General features: G+C 47.0%; 1 protein-coding gene across 13 annotated transcripts in view; it reads right to left on the bottom strand.

Annotated features, from left to right (window-relative positions):
• The window catches only part of CREB5 (cAMP responsive element binding protein 5), a 426,900-nt gene that overhangs the window by 90,490 nt on the left and 316,199 nt on the right, over positions 1-20,211 (bottom strand). For all 13 annotated transcript variants that reach the window (XM_051853248.3, XM_051853251.3, XM_089316046.1 and 10 more), the window contains one exon: positions 14,479-14,589. In XM_051853248.3, coding sequence (XP_051709208.1) covers positions 14,479-14,589 — 111 coding nt within the window. The remainder of the gene's footprint in view (positions 1-14,478; positions 14,590-20,211) is intronic.

Genomic DNA, 20,211 nt, shown 5'->3' with positions numbered 1-20,211 from the left:
ATTTCTTAATATACAATAAATCTACAAAACAGATCCCTCGGAAGACAGCGAGCTGGAAGACGTTGACAGCGCTAATGGGACGAAGTATCTTTGTCTAAGCAGCGCATGCAGCTCTGTATCTTATCTTTCCTTGCAAAGCCAGACTTCTGCTTCACTGAAACCCAGGAGCAACTTGTTCGTAGCGCCCCTGGTTACTAAGCCACGATTCTGCCCAGACTTGCTCTTCAGGAAAATTCCCAGGAGATAAAGTTCGCTGCAGTGATGGAATGAGATAAGCCGGCGTTGTGCTGTGATCCCGGGTTCTCACATACCCCACACTGGTCTTCGCAACAGCTGGACTCATCCATCAGATTTGAAAATAATCAGGTTTTCACACCCTGTTATCACGGGTATGCTGGTTCCAGGGGACATGTTGGCAAGGAGCCTACGTAACACTGTCTTGGACTTTGGACACTCAGCCACTTCCTACTGGAGCGCCATCGTAGCGAGTGTTTCTTCCAACCTCACTTGCAGAGCCTAAGGGAAGCTCTCATGGAAACCAATAATGGTCTCAGTTGTTTTGGAAAAAAACAAATGCCAAAGTTGGCATGGCGCTACTCATGTCATCTTAGGGTATAGAGTTGAATCTCAGGGCTAGCTAGACGTATTCCAAATATTTACATAATTCAAAGCAATCTGTGTGGGCACAGTAAAATCTATTTTAGGCATGGAATCTAATATATATTTCTTGATGAGCCTTTGGTCTTCTGTGTAACTTTAGCCTTAATATTCCAACGTTAAAATATTTAGTGGTATAAGATGGGGTTTGGGGGACACCACTTTATACTCCCATGTTGGTGAACTAACAAACCATAATGGAACAGTAACAGGTTTGAAATTTTCAAATAAGCTACAATGAACTCTATTTTCTTTTCTTTTTCTTTCTTTCTTTTTTTTTTTTTTTTTTGACAGGCAGAGTGGACAGTGAGAGAGAGAGAGAGACAGAGAGAAAGGTCTTCCTTTTCCGTTGGTTCACCCCCAAATGGCCATTGCGGCCAGCGCACCGCGCTGATCTGAAGCCAGGAGTCAGGTGCTTCTCCTGGTCTCCCATGGGGTGCAGGGCCCAAGCACTTGGGCCATCCTCCACTGCCTTCCCAGACCATAGCAGAGAGCTGGACTGGAAGAGGGGCAACCGGGACAGAATCTGGCGCCCTAACTGGGACTAGAACCCGGTGTGCCGGCACCACAGGCGGAGGATTAGCCTAGTGAGCCGAGGCGCCAGCCTGAACTCTATTTTCAAAAGTAAGTCTGTTTGACAAACTTCAGAGCCATCATCCCTTGATGTTTCAGTTAATTGGCAAATTCAAAATAGCAGCTGTACAACTCGCCCGGGTTTCTGCAGCCCTCTCTTATTAAGGGCACAGTACCTTAGTGTGTCCATCAAAACTAGGAGCTGAATTCTAGGACTGGCATTTACCATATCTTTAATGAGTGAGCACAAATAAGTTACTTCATCTCTCTTAGTCTTGACTTTCTTCTCTTTGAGGCTACAGAGCTTGTGCAAGTATGCTTAAAAAAATCACGAATTAAATCAGGAAACAAAAGAGAAGTATCATTTGAAATAAAAAAATATATAGAGAAGTTACTGTAAGTTAAAATAATTCCCCTATATTATCTCATTTAATCTTCAAAACATCTCTATAAGCCAGGCCCTACTGTTATTCCCATTTTATAAATGGAAAATGAGTTACAGAGAAGTGAAGCAACCAAGGTCACACAGCTAGGGTCTGAGGCCAGTCTGATTCTAGTGTTTTTTTTTTTTTTTTTTAACCAGTGTTCTAACCCTACATTTTCAGAGAGTGAGAGAGAGCGCGCGAGAGCAAGAGAGAAAAGCTAGCTTGATAGTTTGTGAAAAATGTAAAAACACTCTACAGATCTTAAAATACGAACTAGCAGTTCTTCATAGCATTATTACAACATAGAGGCTTGTTATTTTTCAGTTTAATGCTCAAGGTTTCAAATGTTTTTTTAAAAAAAACCTTCCAGGGTGGGTGGCTGGTGCAGTGGTTAGGATGCCACAATGTGACCAGGGTTATAGGAGAGATGTTCAGTATGGTGAGAAGAGGCGATGAGGACCCAGATGCTGCGAGAAAAGACACAGGGAAGCGTTGGCCATCTACAAGCCAAGGAGAAAGCCTGGAACAGGTCCTCTGTATACGAGTGCATCAGCCTGTAAACATGGGGATGCCTACCTTATAGTGTAGCGGTGAGGATGCAATAAGGAAATACTAGCAAATGCACAGTCACGGTGCCTTGTGCTTCCTCGCAGTCTCCTACCACATGGAGCGCTCCTTACTGTGCAGCAAGATCAGCACCCCATGCAGTGTTGCTGCTACTCTGTAACTGACCCCTCACATTCAGGCATTAGAAAAACCAGCATTTTGCACCAACTGTGTGCCACGCACTCAGAGCCCGCCCCTCAGGGAGCCGAAATCCTAGAAAGAGGGTCACGGTGTGTGTAGCAGAATGCTCACAGCTCTGAATAGCACTCCCTGCGTATCACCCTGTGGGAGCTAAGCTGTTTACATGTTCTGTCTAACTTTCTTGCTGGAAAAGGGATTCAGTATCATTTAACCAAGCAGTAATGATGATAAAGATTAACCAGTATAAACCCATATGTGTACACAATGCCTGGTGAAATGAACAGGGCCAGAGGTTGATTTGTCATAAATGGGGTAAGAACAGCCTCTGTGTAATCCTGTCTCAGGAAGTTGTGAATGACACAAACGCGCATCTTTGGTTTATTTAAGATACGTACACATATACATAAGTAAACAAAGGCTGGGCTGGATAAGCATAGAAAATGTGGCACAGCTATAGTAATACGCCTAGGGAATGTCAATATTTGCGTGATAGATAAGTTGATGGACTATACAAATCAGAAAACTTATAGAGATTAGAAAATAACAATCTTTAAAACATTGCTTCCAAGCAAAACAATCCCTCCAAACTAGGAACTATGAAACATATTTTAAAGTATTCATCATCTTGGAGAACAAAAGTATAATTAGTAAAGTAAGGTAGTAAAGCCAGTTAATTAATAAGATTTTAAAAATGCAGTAGAGGGCGGTCAAATTGCTCTATCATTAGTGCTCTGGATTCTGGCACTAACTCCAAATAAGAAAAATTGCTTTAATGTGTGGAGAGGTACTAAAGAAGAAAAGCCAAGTGGCCAGGGGCTGGCGCTGTGGTGCAGCGGGTTAACACCCTGGCCTGCAGTGCCAGCATCCCACATGGGCACCAGTACGAGACCCCGCTGCTCCGCTTCCCATCCCGCTCTCTGTATTTGGCCTGGGAAAGCAGTAGAAGGATGGCCCAAGTCCTTGGGTCCTTGCACCCATGTGGGAGACCTGGAGAGAAGCTCCTGGCTCCTGGCTTCGGATCGGTGAACCATCAGACGGAAGACCTCCCTTTCTCCCTCTGCCTCTCCTCTCTCTGTGTGACTCTTTCAAATACATAAATAAATCTTAAAAAAAAAAAAAAAAAAGCAAGTGGCCAACAAATTTAGAAAAAGGTATTCAATATCACCCATAGTAAATGGCAAATTTGTTTAAAAATGACAAGGCTTAATATTTCTGAAAATGCTGTAAGATGGACATCCTCATGTATTATTGGGTGAAATAAAACTTAATATGGACTAATGTTGTAGTATTAACAGGCTAAGCCTCTGTGCAATACCAGTATCCCTTATGGGCACTGGTTCAAGTCCTGGCTGCTCCACTTTCAATCCTGCTCTCTGTTAACACATTAGGGTAAGCAGCGGAAGAGGCTCAAATCCTTGGGCCCCGGCAGTCACGTGGGCCTCTGCATGGCCCAGCTCTGGCTGTCACAGCCATCTGGGGAGTGAACCAGTGGATGGAAGATCTCATTATCTCTCCCTCTCTCTCTCTCTGTAACTCTGCCTTTCAAATAAGATAAATAAATCTTTTCTAAAAAGTCAATATAAACTGTAAGAAATTTGGCTATCTGTGGAGAATATATAGAGAGAAATTTGGCTATATATATATGTGTATGTGTATAAAGTATATATATATATACACAAATTATATATATATATATACATACATACCTACAAATAGAAATTTGGCTTCAACATGTTTACTCCCTTTGACCTGCTAATCCTAATCTTGGAATCTATCCAAAGAAATAAAGAAGTAATTAAATAGCTTTAGATCAGTTTTTTGTTATTTTTAAACAACCAAAGGGCTATTTATAAGGGAGAAAATTACAACATCCAGAAATAGAAATAAGTGAGTAGTCAAATTTTTATATGGTACCAATAGGATATATATTATATAATCATATATATGTGTCTTTTTCAAAAGGACAATTTAGGATAAGAGAAAATGCTCATAATATATGAACATTCAAAAAGAAAGATTCAGTCTGTGCGCTTAGTATGAACCCATTTTTATACACTCGCATTACATATATGAGTAGACATCAAAAAGCTCGTGGACAAATTGAATTAAAAGATCAGTTAATTTTGGTGCAAAAATTTTTGCAATCTAGGCATAGCTGTTTCATTGCATGTGCTTTCCATGAACTTTTTAAAATGCTCTCATATGAAGAAAAAAAAAAACACAAAGAAAATCCAACATTTTAACATATCCCCAAAAGCTTGCTGTCATGTGTTATAACCAAAAACTGTATTGGAACCCATTAATTAATTGACTTTTTAAACACTAAGTCTAGGGCCACAGTAGAGAGATTTCAGTGCTGCCATGTTAAAGCACTTAATATAGGGCCACTGCCAACTCTGCTGGTGTTGCTACACCCTCCTGAGGGCCTCTCTCATAGCGTCTGTGCAGAGCTGAACTAGGCGGTGACTGTAAGAACCCAGGCACCCATTCAGTGACTTGAGAAACTGTGGGAAGAACTTGCACTGCCCAAACATCTTCTCCCACACACTTACTATGTATGGGTGTTTAAATCCTGCCATTCATGAATCAGTGATTTGAGCTAAGCCCTATCTTTCCCCTGGAACTTGAAAAAGCAAATAGCCCCTAGCATGGGATGACATCCATATTAAGTCACAGTAACACTCCCTCTAAATGAGTTTATGAGACTTTCTCTCCTTTATTTTATGAACAAACAGGTGCTGTGCACCTAGCATGTGCAGGAGAGATGCCAAACCGGAGACTTGGGGCAGAATCACGGATTGGTAAGGCGGCAGGGACTCAGGACAATGACAATATCCCAGCTCCTCGAGGAAAGGACAAGTGAAACGCAATTGAGTCCATCCTAGTAGGAGGTGGCGCTCTTGTCCACCTGGAGAAGGTGCATTTGAGCTAAGTCTTGAGAAAGAGTGGTGGTGACATTTGCAGAGACAAAGGGGAGTTGGCCACAAAGGAAACAGAACAGGAGAGGCCAGGCAGCCAGAGAGAGCCAGAAGCCCTCAGGAAGAGGCTGGCTCCTGGGGCAGCGTTCGTCTTAAACACATCTCTGTCTGGGGATGGTGCACACAGCTTCAAGATAAAATAGTTGATGTGTCCCTTTACTGTCTGGGACTGAACTAGTCTGAGAACTTAGTGATCCATCTTCACACCAGGGAAACACACCAATCGTGTTGTACCACCCACCCAGCCTTCCGAACCAACTGCCATCAAAAGGCAGATTTTTAAGGATGCTAACATGGAAACAGTATTTGTTATTTTGAGATTTAAATATTAGATTCCTCCTTTACTTTTTTTTTCTCTTTTTCTTTAAGAAATGAAAATCTCAAATCTTTATGAAAACCTGGCTTCTTCTATCTACTGCAAGAACCCACCTTCCAGCCCCCTTCACCCCCAAATTTTCTTACAGATCCCCTGTATTTCTCACATGAAAAACCAAATCTGGGCCGGGTCATCACCCCAGAGTGTAAAGCAAACTTTATGAGTTGCGCTGGCAAAAATCTTGGAAAGGGGAAGCTTCATCCATTCCAAGAAAAAGACTGAAGTCTATCTTTGCAAAGCAGAACTTCCCTGTGACAAGATGTGCTAGATTTCTCTCTTTTTAATTTCCACTCCTGGCTTTTCCAACAAAAGCCAAGCTCCCTTGCACCACGTTCCAAAGCAGTCAGGGACACACATGCATACACACACACAGGGCAGACACACCCGAAGTCTCTGTCCAAGAGGGGGTGCTCGGAACCACACTGCGCTCCACTTCCTCGTCCATTTGTGGCCGACTCCATTCTTGGGGACGCTGAACAAACACCAAAACAAGACCCGGCCATGCACGTGCTGGGCTGGATGACGGGGTCAGCCGGCAAATATTGGGCCTCTAGTTCACCTGTTGCTATGGTTACCAACACAGGGTGGATCCCGGCAGCAGGAGAAAGAAAGAAAACGGGCAAGACAGCGAGTCCTCAGGGAATGCCTGAGTGTGCAGGAGGAGCCAGTGGGAGGGGGTAGAGTGGGAGACTCTGGAGAAGAGATCAGAGAGGAAGGGGCATTTCCACAGCCCTTCGTCTTTGTGTGAGCCGTGGGCTCAGCCACCATTCCCCACTCAGTGCAAGCCTGCGCTCCAAGGGCCAGAGTAGGATCCAGGCAGGATCAAAGGAAGCAGGGAGGGGACGTGGAAATGTCGGCTGGTGGCAAGCAAACTCGAGACACTTCACACACAGCGCCAAGAGACGAAACACTTGGCACGTGCTCGCATCCTGCCGGCCAATAAGGAGGGCTTGGTGGTCTCAGGTCAAGGCCAGCAAGCTTCAGGAAGGACCCCACAGAACTGGACCCGTTCCGGCAGGGGTGGGGCGCCTTCGTACCGCCAAGGGCCATTTGGGTCTTTATGACGTCAGCTGTGGGCCATACAAAATGAGCCTGCCATACATTGACTGAATTTCAAGTCCTGTCTGTGGTTGTCTTGGCAGGGCCGGGCCAAATGATTTCACGGGCCTTATACAGCCCGTGGGCCAATGCTCCCCACACCCAAGGGTTAGCTTCAATTCCCATTTGACATGGAAGGGAATACCAGCTCGACTCTCTCCTCTCCCATGTTCTGTCTCACCGGCCAAACTCTGGGCAGTGCTCCAGGAGACATACCCCTTGGCGAGTTCACTCCCGCCGCAGCCAGCGCCTGGCCTGTCTTGTCAGCTCCTGACTCGGCCAGGGACAGCACAGCTCAAGACACTCGAAAATCAGCAAGTGCTTTCTAAACCTCCCTCTTCCATTAATCAGCTTTGGGACCTTAAGCAAGTTATTAACTTGCACTTTGGGCTTCTGTTTCTCAAATGAAAGTATTTTGCTAAAATAATCTCTGAAGCCCTTTCCTGCTTTGGAATTTGGTGATTCATGGCTAATTCATAATCTCTAAGTTCTTGTTTTCCAAACAAATATAATCAAATGTAGAAGCTCGTGTATTCGGGATTCTAACCAGCACAGGCAACATAAATTCTGTAGGAATTTATTCTGTTCTAGAAATAAAGAAAGCACCAACACAGGGCTGCTGGCTCTTCTCTTATCAATGGCCTCCAATCACTCAGATTTTACAGCAGAGTGTCAGAGTGTACTTCTGAACAAAACCTTCTATGGCTAAAGGGGTACACTGGCCACGGCATTGGAAAGGGGCTACAGCTTCTTCTAACTCTAAACATGTTGTTGCTTTTAGTTTCTTAACAACAATAGCTAAGCTCACAGTCAGCACTGGTCTCGGCCAGACAGAGAGAGGGGGAGGAGTCTGCTCTCCAGTGTTGAGTTGATAAGGCCGAGAGAACTTACCAGAAGCAAATTAAGAGGCCAGAGCTATTCATCTGAGCCTCGTCTCCCTTAGCACCACTGAGCCCTCTTTTTTATAAAGGCCTGCTTTTATTCAGAAGGTTACTAGGTAGACACCAGGGCCAGCATGACATAGAGGCAGCAGGACAAAAATCAAAGACAATCAGGGCTCAGGGCCTGGCTATCCCACTGTTGATGCTAAAAAAGGCACGTGACCTCTCTGTGCCTACACAATGAGGAGGGCAGCATTTCCTGGTTGACCCTACAGAGCTGCCAGGAGATGATGTCGACTGAAGTACAGTTTGTTAGGTGCCTGATATAAGCTCATTGAGTGCTCATTCATACTACTGGCAAAACATAATGGTGAGGGCCAGGGGCCAGGAGCAAGCACCCACTACCTGAATTCACATCCCAGCACTGCACTGTACCAGCTGTGTGTTCTTCCACGGGCATCCCAACCTCTCTGTTCCGTACATTTAGAAAATGAGACTAGCAACAGCATCTGTTCCATCAGACCAACGTGAGGATTAAATGAACATGAATGGCCACATGCCTAACGTATTTCCTGCTACACACACAGATGCTTGCTTCCTTTGGACCTGTACAGTTTTCTACAGTGGTGCCTGCAAAAGGCAAATCGTCCTTCAAGTGAGACTTGTCATCCAGGTCAGTGACACTGCAGATCGTGACCGCTGTCAGGGATCTTCTGTAATCTCTGCTCCTCTGCACACTGGACAGTGGTTGTCACAGTAGCGAGGAAGGAGGGGGACATTCTGAAAGCATGTGCTCACTGGCTACAGGACACACGGCTGGTGGCCCCATTCAAAACTTGGTAAGTTCACGGCATTTCCTGTTTGGCCAGAGTTTGAGAGTCAGACAGCTTCTTCCTTCGCTGCTTTTTCTTCTTTGAGGGCATGGAGTCAGGGAAGATGAAAGCCAACAGGAAAATTGCGGAACTGTAGGTCTCCTGGGTGCCAGGGAGTTGTTACCTGGAGACCGTCTCTTCACATGCAGTAACTCTGCAGGCAACTCCACGTGGAGCCGGCCTCCTCTGATTTATCTGTGGGACAGTGGGTGGCCAAGGGGCACCGTGGGCAAACAGTTACCCAGCTGGATAATTAGGGTGGGGAAAGGCAAACACAAACACAGCCAGGTTGACATTCAAAACAAAGTGGATGTTTAAGCATGGATGGCTCATGATGCCACCCCAGGTCTTGTCTGCCCGCCTGCAAGGGGGAGCCGCCGGCAGCCCTGTTCGTAAGCTATCAGCTCAGCTGACAGAAGCAGCTCAGCACTGGGCAGAAAAACGAAGGCCCAGCCCCGGCTTTGGGTTTCAACGACAGCTTGGCTGCCTCTGTCTTTATAGGTCCTCGAGGTCCTCGCTTGCGACAATAGGAGATTTGGAGAGGGCTTTCATAAGGTGCCCTCCATCCCCAAAAGGCCTCCACTCTCCAGTCTTCTTGGTTTCTTTCTCTCATTCATTCATGAACGCGCACATTCACACTAAACCGTGAACCTAACCGGAGAGGAGGGGCTGACGATCCGTGAGCGACGTCTGCATCACCGATCACCAGTCCATCACACAAGAACGGCTCACAACTCCAGCTTCCTTTATCTAAAGGACAGACACAGTGCTTTTCTCTCAAGGAAAAAAAATGATGGGTATCATTTCTAACATTTTTCCAAGAAATCAAAAATAGGTACTCTTTGCTGATTACTTAGAATTTATCTGCTCTTATCCTCTCCTTCTCTGTCCCACCCTTACTCCTTTACTCCCTACCCAATCCATCCAACCCCTTCCCCTTCACTGGGGTGCCATTATTTCAGCTCAACTCAACTCATACTCAGTTCTCAGGGTTGCCATTAGGCACAGTGATTTCACATCACTTGGGATGCCCATCTCCCACATCAGAGTGGCTGGGCTGAAGTCCTGACTGTGCCTCTGATTCTAGCTTCCTACTAATGCACACCCTGGGAGGTAGCACGCGATGGCTCTAGTTGTTGAGTCCTTGTCACTCAAAGGGGGACCCAGCTTGAGTTACGGGCTCCCAACTATAGCGTGTTTCAGCCAGGCTGTCTTGGGCTGTTGGAAAGTGAACCAGTGCGTGGAAGGTCTCTGTCTGTCTCTAGCGCCCTGCCTTTATGGTAAATAAAAATAAATCACAAAAACTGTTGTAAAAAGCAGATCTCATTCAAAAGGCCTTTCAGGGTACAAGGAGCTTATGTGATACAAAGACTCTGTCTCAAGACCTTTCAGTCAATCAAGTGAGGGAGATACACACGTAAAATAAGAAAAATCAGATAAAAATGGTCTACGTAAAGGAGTAGAGTTGGACCATTTAGTGAGGCTACGGAGCCAGAGCAGGGATGGGGGACGCCACCAGTGCTCATCTTTTCCAGGCTTCCAGGGGTCTAAAGCATCCTTGCCACCCTTGCCGCCAGTCAGTGTGTAAATACACATAGGCCCCCCAGAATCAGATGCGATGTTCCTGGTGCCGACAACTGGTAGCTGTATATTTTTATCCAAAAGATCAACGTTGTGATCAATGAGCTTTGGCTTTTGAGGCTGAGACTTCAGCCTTCACCAAGAGCTGTGTCCTTAGGCTAGTAGCTTCACCTCTTGTAGCCTCTGTTGTCTCCGAGTTAAAATGGGGACAGTGTGTCTGCCTTGGGGCTGGTAGGAGGACAGAATCAGGTCACGGCCACACATAGGATTCCTAGGATTGATATGCCCCACCCGTCCTCTGTCCTTCTCCAAACAGGATCAAGTGGAGATAATGTCCAAGAGCCACACACGTAGTTGTTGACATGCCACCCTTAATGGTGACCAGTTTCCAGTGGCAGTAGTTGGTCATCACGAACCAGGCACAAGATGGGTATTCAGGCTCCTTCCCTCTCCCCTGGGAAACATTTAGCTTCCAAAACCTATATTCAATCACTTTAAAACAATAACTTCTTGCAAAGCTAGAGAGAGTTGGTCTGATTTCTACAGAAATGAACACAATCTAACTAACTCCTAAAGACATCACCACAGAACTGTCTGCTTACTACAGAGACTGGAAGCATATGTCCGTGAAACATGCTAGAAACAGCACTCACTAAATCCGAAATCCTGCCTGACCTGCCACGTGCCCGTCTCCTGACCTGACCGTGCATCCTTCTGTAGCTCCCCATCCGCCAGGAGCAAGGAGTGTCCAGTCCCTTCCTCCCACCTGTGCACGCTCCCAGGCTAGCCCAGCACCACCGGTCATGTCCTTCCCGGGATGCTGGCAGTGAGCAACACCTCCGTGCTGAGCGTGCTCTGTGCAAAAGCAGCAACTGCACCTGTGCAGAACTCTGAGCCTGATGCAAACCCCAGTGCTGTGTAGCAGTGACGAGCCAGAGGTGGAGCGGGCATAGCCATGCTCCCAACCTGATAAGGAGAACCCTGTTCAGCTCCCGTTCAAAAGCCAGTCGGCTGGACCCCTTCCCACTGTGCGTGTTTAAGCATAAGCCCCTCGTATACCGTGTCTGAGCTGCACCATGGCCGCCTGTCAATTTCCATTGCAAAAAAGTCCATGAACTTGGGGTTGGATCACCAGTGTGGTTTGTCCTTCTCCCACCTTCTCCATCTCCTCTACCTCCTTTTCTCATTTCTCTGTTTCTCCCCTCTCCTTGCCCCCATTTCCCCTTCGAATGTTACAATGTTCGCCGTGTGAACCATCATCTAAGATACACATAGATCGCAGCACCCGGGAAGGAAGAACCTACTATTTCAGCTGCTTCGAAAGAGAACTCTCGGGGCTGAGCGTCTGCTCTGACCCTGTAACAAAACCCAATCTGTGCATCTGCACTGGTAAAACTGTGAAGCCACAAGTATGCTGGCTTAATTTTTAGAAAAAGAATCCATCAAACTAAATTATAGCCAGTCAGAAGTCTGATAAAACAAGCTTGGAGGTGATACTGACCCTGAGGCACGTTCAGTCGAAAGATTAGCATGTGTGTTTCCTAACTTGGGATAGCCCAGATCAAGGCGTCCTAGAGCTTGTTAGGAAAACCCATCTTGCTCTCTTCTACAACAGAAATTACAGCTATGGGCCAAGGAAAACAGATGCATGGCATGTACAGGCACTAGTCAGAGTCTTAAAAAATCTGCGCATTTAAAGCAATCCTGTTGTAAGCTTTTGTCCACCTGCAAGACCTGCAAGTATCGCCAGAGGTTCAGGATGACGGCTTTTGTGCACGGCCAACAGGGAGTTTGACATGATCAATCTGACACGCTGTCCCCAGGAGACGCGGGCTGCGGTGCTGCAGCGGAGGCCACACCTCCCTTGTAACTCTCTGGTTACTCGTGTGCTCTCGGAACACACCCTGCTGCGTGCATTCACAACAATAGCCCATGTGTGACCTTTGGAAAAGTCCTTGAAAACAGTGAAACCGGAGTCTTAGATGAAATCTGGAATCCATTCCAGTCTTACACAGGAAGAAAATTAGGCATAGAACAACAAAGCCCGTAGTTCAGAGCAACCTGGGGAGGCTCTGGCTGACATTAAAATCATGGAAGGGCTTTTGTTTTGTTTTTTGTTTTGTTTTGTTTTGTTTTGTTTTAGTTCACTACTTTGTATTTCATAAAAGCTTTCATCCGAGCAGCCCAAGAACTGCTGGAAAATACCGTATGGTTACTAGATGGCAAGAACGGGTTTCTCCACGAATAAAGCAAGATGCTGAGTGATGTATTAAAATTCACTTAAGACTTCTCCAAGCTACTATTTAGATGCTGTTCTTCCAAGCCTAGGTGGCTAACACTACCATCTTTCCCTTTGGATTGATGTATTGGCAAAACCAGGATTGGGGTGGGGGCTCAGGACAGAGAGCAAAGCATACTCCCTAAGCTTCAAGTCCATGACCAAGTGCATTCGCCCAGACACCCAAGGCCTGGAAATATTTATTCACTTAGAACATGAATCAGGAAATTCAACATAACAAACATTTGTGGGGCGACGCTGTTTTCCTGAGTACAGACCAATTCCCTTTTGTTTCCAGCTGCCATTATCCACTACTACGAAGCCGCTGTAGCGTAGGATTGGTTTCACACACACGAATAATTGTAAATCTGTACTGCCTTTGGAAGCATTTTCCTTCTTTGCCAGCAAGAAGAGAGGGAGGACACTTGTGAGTCAAGAGGAGGCATGAAATCCAGTGAAAATCAACTGTCAGAGAAACATGGCTTGGAATCGCACCTTAGAATCCATCTGAAGTCTGTCTGGAAGGCCCCTCAGAGGGACACAGACCCTGAAGCCAATAAGAAGGTTCAGGAACAATCCAACTTGAGGGAAGCATCAGAGACCCAGGCCCACAGCATTTCTTCATTTACATGAAGAATTTAACTGTTTTTTTTCTTAAATACATTCACAGTTCTTTTTTTTTTTTTTTAATTTTCCTTAAAAAAAAAAAAAAAAAAAGAGGTAAATGGCATTGCTTTGGTCTCCAAAACAGATGCCAGTTTGAACTTTATTCTGCCAGCAAGTATTTGGTTTGGCTGTGCAGGGCTTGGGTTGAAAAAATATTTGCCGATTCCAAAAAGATTTAACGAGCTTTGCAGCAGATGCCGGTGCCATTTGGCACGTCACAGGGACTGTGGCCCAGCCGAGAGAACTCTCTCGACCACAGATTTTATTTGCCCAAGGTAGCCAACACTGAGAGCTCAGTTGACTCCTCAGGTCAAGAAGCTGCAGGCCAATGAGCAAAGTTTCCAAGAGAAAGTGAGCAACTCAGGCTCCAAAAAAATAAAAAAATAGCTTGCTGACATTGAAAAGGAAGTCACTGCGTCTGACTCCAGCCCCCGCACCGGGATGGATGGCTACATTTCAGAAGTGTCAATAGCATCACACAGGTCCTAAGGCTGCAGCTCAGACAAATCAACTTCTTTTCCTTCCTCATCCATGATCAGAAACTGTAAAGTTTGCTGCAGTGTGTTTTGCTGACGTCTGATACTTTACTAATTGTGGCATGAAAAGTTAACTACCTCGAGACATCATGACCTACTTCAAGGAACCTCGTCAGCTATAACCAGCAAGTGGACTTACACTGTAAGGACGGGCATGCACTACTTTTGTGCATATTCAGTAGCCTGTGTGAGTCCAAAGCTAGCACCGTGATTAGGAAGACCGGCCTGGTAGCACGGGACGGCTTGTTAAAGTCACCGAGGCTGTCACCTGGAACTGTACGTTGCAGTAAGAGCTACAAGGCAAAAGGCTCTCATCATCACAAACCAACACCGCATCGGACGACATCACCAAAAATGCAAAATACGTCCGTGACGGTGTGGACTTCAGAGTCACCTGCAGGCTTTCACGGCTGTGAGGTCAGGGTGAGTGGCATCGAAACTGGGACCCCTTGAAGAAAGGAGAGCTCTGAACTATTTTCGTTATTTCTCACGTTGGGCAAACACACACATCCTTGGCTGTCTCCCGTGCCAACTCCTACGCAGGCGTCTCGCAGAACTTCTAAACAGCCCTTTTGATGACACCACGTGCTGACCCAACGCTCAATACCTGACGATCCGATGCCAAGGGTCTGTGACAAACACCTGCAGCAGAGCCAGCCTCAGCCTCTGCACTGCTTTTCCACAGACAGGGCTGTTCACGACAGCAAAGATGGAGCCCCTTACCCGGCTGTGCTGCCCGGCCGGAGTCAGAGCACAAGTCAAAAGAGAAAGCCACAAAACAGCGGAAGGATGATGAAAGCTGTTACTCACCATTTTGGCTTCCGAGTGCATTGGCTGGACCTGGGGGGAAGCACAGGGCTCGCTCAGGTTGGGCCCTTGCATGCCCAGGATGCCGGAGTTCACTGACATCTGTCTCTCCATCTAAGAGAAAGGGGAGCAACAGCATCAGAAGTCTGAGAAAGGCAGTCCAGGTCCTGGGCAAAGCGGTGCTTCTCCTCCAAACGGATCATTCCGCATCTGCCTGAAGAAGTCGGGAGAAATCTGTGCTTTGGCGTAGGATGAGCAACAGCACCCACAGGCCTTGAACCCAAGCACATCAAAGACTCATCGAAAGCCATGTCTTCTATAGAAGATCCCTCGTGCCAAAGGACCATGCATGGTCATGGTAGGCCACTTCCCAAGGAAACGCCAGAATATCTTCTCTTTTGGGAATGCTCCAGTTACCAGGAGTCATGCTGAGGTTTAGCAAGGTAAGGGAAAAACGTATGCACAGGAAACTGCTGTATGGACAGGTACTATACCAAACGGTCATCTCAAGGTAGCTATGGCCATTTCTGCTTCCCACATTTTATGGGTAAGGGAGGAAAGCAGCTGAGAGCTCCCTGTCTCACATCTCTCACTGCTCCCACCTCGTCCCCCTGCTGACCTGCCGTCTTATCCACAAGTAACTCCTTCAAGCGCCTGAATTGAGCTCCAACATCTTGTCTACAGGGTCTTCCTATTAAGGAGGACACACAGGTTGAACACCCTTTGTCCAAAATACTTGGGAGCAGAAGTGTTTTGGATTTTGATTTTTTTCAGTCTTTGGAATACTCGCATATATCTTAGGGATGGTACCCAAGTCTGAACAGGAAACTCACTTATGTTTCATATAGACCTTACATACACAGTCTGAAGGAATTTCTTTAAAAGTCTTATTTTATATTTGCAGGGAAAAGTTACACAGGGAGACAGAGAAATCTTCCATTTGTCTGTTCATTCCCCAAATGGTCTCAAAGGCTGGGGCTGGCCCAGGCCAAAGCCAGGAGCCAGGAGCTGCAGCTGGGTCTCCCATGTGGGTGCAGGGGACCAAGGATGTGGGCCATCCTCCGCTGCCTTCCCAAGCACATTAGTATGGGACTGGATCAGAAGTGGAGCAGCTGTGACTCAAACTGGTGCTGATATGGGATGCCAGCATTGTAGGCAGCAGCTTAACCCATTATGCCACAATGTTGCCCCCCCCCAGGAATTTTAAGCAGTAGTTTCAGTGGCCTGAGTTTTGACTGACCCATTACATAAAGTCAAGTGTAGAGCCTCCCACTTGTGGCATCAGCGTTGGTACCCACACAGTTTTAGAATTCAGATTTTCAGATTAGGGATGTTTAACTTGTACTGCAAAATTGCTAGTTTTGGTTCAGAAAGGATGTACCTCATTAATAATATTTTCCAGTTAGCAGAAATATAACACTTTTCATAGAATGAGTTAAAACAAGTAACCTTTAATACTAATAGCACAGAAAATAATTAGACATTCTTTAGAAGGGGAAAATGGATCCTTCATTGCAAGCGTGTTTTGTTGGCCAAGGGACAGACCTGAAAACAAGGGCTGGAAATGCTAGGGAGCCTGACTTCTGCTCAAGGCAGCCTAGTTCCTTATATCTAAATTACAGACTTCTTGGGCTGGCATCGTGGTGCAGCAGGTTAAGTCACCACATGATGTGGGCATCTCCTAGTACAGTGCTGGTTCGAGTCCCGGCTGCTCTGTTTCCAATCCAGCTCCCTGCTAATGCACCTGGGAAAGCAGCAGAAGATGCCATCCATGTGGGAGACCAGGATGGAGTTCTAGGTTCCCAGTTTTGGATCGGCCCAGCCCTGGCTGCTGCAGACATTTGGGGAGTGAATCAGATGAAAAATGTCTGTCTCTCTGTGTCTTTCAAACAAATGAAAATAAACCAATTTAATTAAAAAAAAAAAAAAAAAACCTTTCGGCCGGCACCGCAGCTCACTTGGCTAATCCTCCACCTGCAGCGCCGGCACCCCGGGTTCTAGTCCCTGTTGGGGTGCCGGATTCCGTCTTGGTTGCTCCTCTTCCAGTCCAGCTCTCTGCTGTGGCCCGGGAAGGCAGTGGAGGATGGCCCAAGTGCTTGGGGCCTGCACCCACATGGGAGACCAGGATAAGTACCTGGCTCCTGCCATTGGATCAGCGCAGTGCACCGGCCGCAGCGGCCATTTGGGGGGTGAACCAATGGAAAAAGGAAGACCTTTCTCTCTATCTCTCTGTCTCTCACTGTCTAACTCTGTCAAAATAAATAAATAAATAAATAAAATAAACCTTTTAAAAGTTTCTGGGCAGCCTAGGTACTCTAATTTTTAAAAATTCTTTAAAAATTATGGAAAATATTACATAAATGTTACCACTTCAATGATTTTTAAGTGCTATTGAGTACATGAAGTTCAGTGCCATTAAGTATACCCTGTGCTCTAATTGGTAAGTCATGAAGAATTCAAGAGTTTCATTGCTCTCAAAAAATATATATATAAATAAAGTATATTCCTTGTAACTCTCTTCCAGAGGATGGGTGATAGGGGAGTTGGAACAGAACTTGACCCCTTATTCCAATCAGTGACTCTCATGAGAGGAAGACCAAAGCCCAAACGAGCTTTTGCGTTCAGTGTTCCAAAGAGCAAGCCTTCAGAAGTACACGTGATGTTTCGAAGTTTTCTAAGCTGCTCAGCCTACCGAGAGGTCAGCGCAGCCTCCTGGGACTTCTGCAGTCAGCTCAGCAACACCTCCCACGTGCTGGAAAAGTTGTCGTCTGCGAGGATTCCTACCCTGTAACTCTGCTTTTGTTCATTTTTAACAGATTTATTTACTTGAAAGAGAAAGAGATCAAGGAGGGGAGGGGAGGGGAGGGGAGGGGGATAAGAGGGGAGGGAAGGGGAGGGGAGGGGAGGAGAGAGGAGGGGAGATGAGAGAGAGATCTTCTATTCACTGGTTCACTCCCCAATACCTGCAACAGCCAGGGCTGGGCCAGGCTGAAGCCAGGATCCAGGAATTCCACCAAGTATGAAGCAGGAACCCAAGCACTTGGGCCATTATTCATTGCCTTCCAGCCACTTTATTTGCAGGAAGTTGGACTGGAAGCAACTGGGACTAGACAGTCAGTCTAGTAAGGGATGGGGGTGACCCAAGCAGAAGCTTAACTCACTGCACCACAAGCGCCACTCCCAAATACTGGTTTTAAACAGACGGAATTCTCTTTGAGAACACTGACACGGAGGTTAAGACACTGCTTGGCAAGAATGCATCCCATAACAGGGGGCCTGGGTTTGAGTCCCTGCTCCGCTCCTAATTCCAGCTTCCTGCTAATGTGCACCCTGGGAGACAGCAGGTGATGGTTCAAGTACTTGGTCCCTGCCACCCATGTGGGTGAGTGACATGGGTGCAGTTTCTGGCTCTTGGCTTTCACCAGGCACAGCCCCAAGTATTGGGCATTTGGGGATTTAACCTCTGTTTCTCTCTCTCTCTCTCTCTCTCTCTGCCTTTCAAATAAATAAATGAGTACTTTTTTTAAAAAAAAAAATGCCTTGGCCATCTTAATGATTACTGATTTATAGAGTGCCAGCCAAAGCCTCTTCAAACAACTACTTGCTGTTTTGCACTAACAAGGCTCTGTGTGCACAGTGGGCTCGACTTTACCAAGAGGACTACAATTAAGAGGCAGAAGATGGGCGTGGTTTTGGGTATTCTGAGCAACACCCAGCACTGAAGGGGAAACACGCAGGCCAAGGATTTCTTCTTTTTCACATATTAGAAACAGGAGCTGCGCCGGCACCGTGGCTCAATAGGCTAATCCTCCACCTGTGGCCCCGGCACACTGGGTTCTAGTCCTGGTCGGGGCGCCGGATTCTGTCTCAGTTGCCCCTCTTCCAGTCCAGCTCTCTGCTATGGCCCAGGAAAGCAGTGGAGGATGGCCCAAGTGCTTGGGCCAAGTGCTTGGGCCCTGCACCCGCATAGGAGACCAGGGGAAGTACCTGGCTCCTGGCTTCGGATCAGCCCGGTGTGCCGGCCACAGCGGCCATTGGAGGGTGAACCAACGGTAAAGGATAAAGGAAGACCTTTCTCTCTGTCTCTCTCTCTCTCTCTCACTGTCCACTCTGCCTGTCAAAAAAAAAAAAAAAAAAAAAAAAGAAAGAAAAGAAAAGAAAGAAACAGGAGCTGGAATGTGTGCAGCTGATGGAGTTTTTTTGTTTGTTTGGTTGGTTGGTTGGTTGGTGGGTTTTTTTTTGACAGGCAGAGTGGACAGAGAGAGAGAGACAGAGAGAAAGGTCTTCCTTTTTGCCGTTGGTTCACCCTCCAATGGCTGCCGTGGCTGGCGCGCTGCGGCCGGCGCACCACGCTGATCTGAAGCCAGGAGCCAGGTGCTTCTCCTGGTCTCCCATGGGGTGCAGGGCCCAAGTACTTGGACCATCCTCCACCGCACTCCCAGGCCATAGCAGAGAGCTGGCCTGGAAGAGGGGCAACCGGGACAGAATCCGGCGCCCCGACCGGGACTAGAACCCGGTGTGCCGGCGCCGCTAGGTGGAGGATTAGCCTATTGAGCCAAGGCGCCGGCCGCTGATGGAGTTTTGTAATGATAAACGGGCGCTCCTGTTCCCAAATCGCTGAAGCACTTGCGTTTCAAGACAACATCACAACTCGCGGGCGGAACTCCTTGAAGGTAAGTTTCCTCCAGTTCTTACAGCGCCCACATCACACACAAGGTGCTAACAAACGCATGCGGGATGGATCATGTGGCCTGGCAGCATGCGTGGCCCGCCCCCTAAGGCTCTCCTAAAGACAGACTCACCTTCTGTACCCAGAGAGTCCTGGTTTCCCAGAGTAGGAATCTGGGGTACAGGCTTGGGCATGCTTGCCATACCAGAGTTACAGCAGAGGAGTGAGTGACAGTGACATGATAACAAGAACAGAAAGGCCCAGGTCGATTTCTAGGACCTAGAAGGCTTCCGATTGCAGTAACATTAGTAATGCCCAAGACCAGGGCTTCTCAACCTCAAAACTATCGACATTTAGGGCCAAACAGATCCCTTGCTGTGGGGGCTGACCCGAGCACTGCAGGATGTCAAACAGCCCGCCAGAAGCCAGTCCACCTCTCACTCCTACCCCAGCTTTGACAATGAACCCTGTCCGCAGGTGTTGCTCAAATACCCCTGACAGACAAAATCACCGCCGTTGAGACTCGCTGCTCTAGACTGACATCTATTGTCACGGCTTCTGTACGCATTCCTGACACTGATCTGGAGACTCCTGCAAGGGTGACATCCCTGTCTACAGTGGTTCTTGACCATGCACTTGAACCTACGCCTCTGTTCTGAAGCTTCAGCAGGAGGTCAAGTTTGTGCCGAGATGATGCAGTGGAAAGGCACCGGGTATCTTTCTCTGGGTCTTTTCAGCCCAAGTATCCCAACTCCATTCTTGGGAACAGCACTGAGCTTAGACAAACGGGAACAGAGGTCTCTGCAGTGCTGATTTTTGGAACAATGCTTAGAAGTTCTGAAAGGAAGCTAGTTTTGGACAAGAGGGACTTGGAGTCTGAATGCAGACCAGAGTAGTCAGGCTGAAGACAACCTGAGATATTGTATTGCTGGTGCTGTCTTCCCTTATCTAAAAGGAGTCTAGGGTGAGCACTGCCTGGGAAGCCAGTCAGCTCAATTTGTCTCGAGTTCAAGGTCACAAAAACTGTTTCTAACGTGGACCACTCAGTATGAAGAGTGGGCAGGTAC

Source organism: Oryctolagus cuniculus, chromosome 16 (assembly GCF_051225735.1).
Source record: "Oryctolagus cuniculus isolate XC-2025 breed Fujian yellow rabbit chromosome 16, ASM5122573v1, whole genome shotgun sequence".
In the NCBI taxonomy this organism is placed as follows: Eukaryota; Metazoa; Chordata; class Mammalia; order Lagomorpha; family Leporidae; genus Oryctolagus; species Oryctolagus cuniculus.
This window is presented reverse-complemented; position numbering and strand designations above follow the sequence as displayed.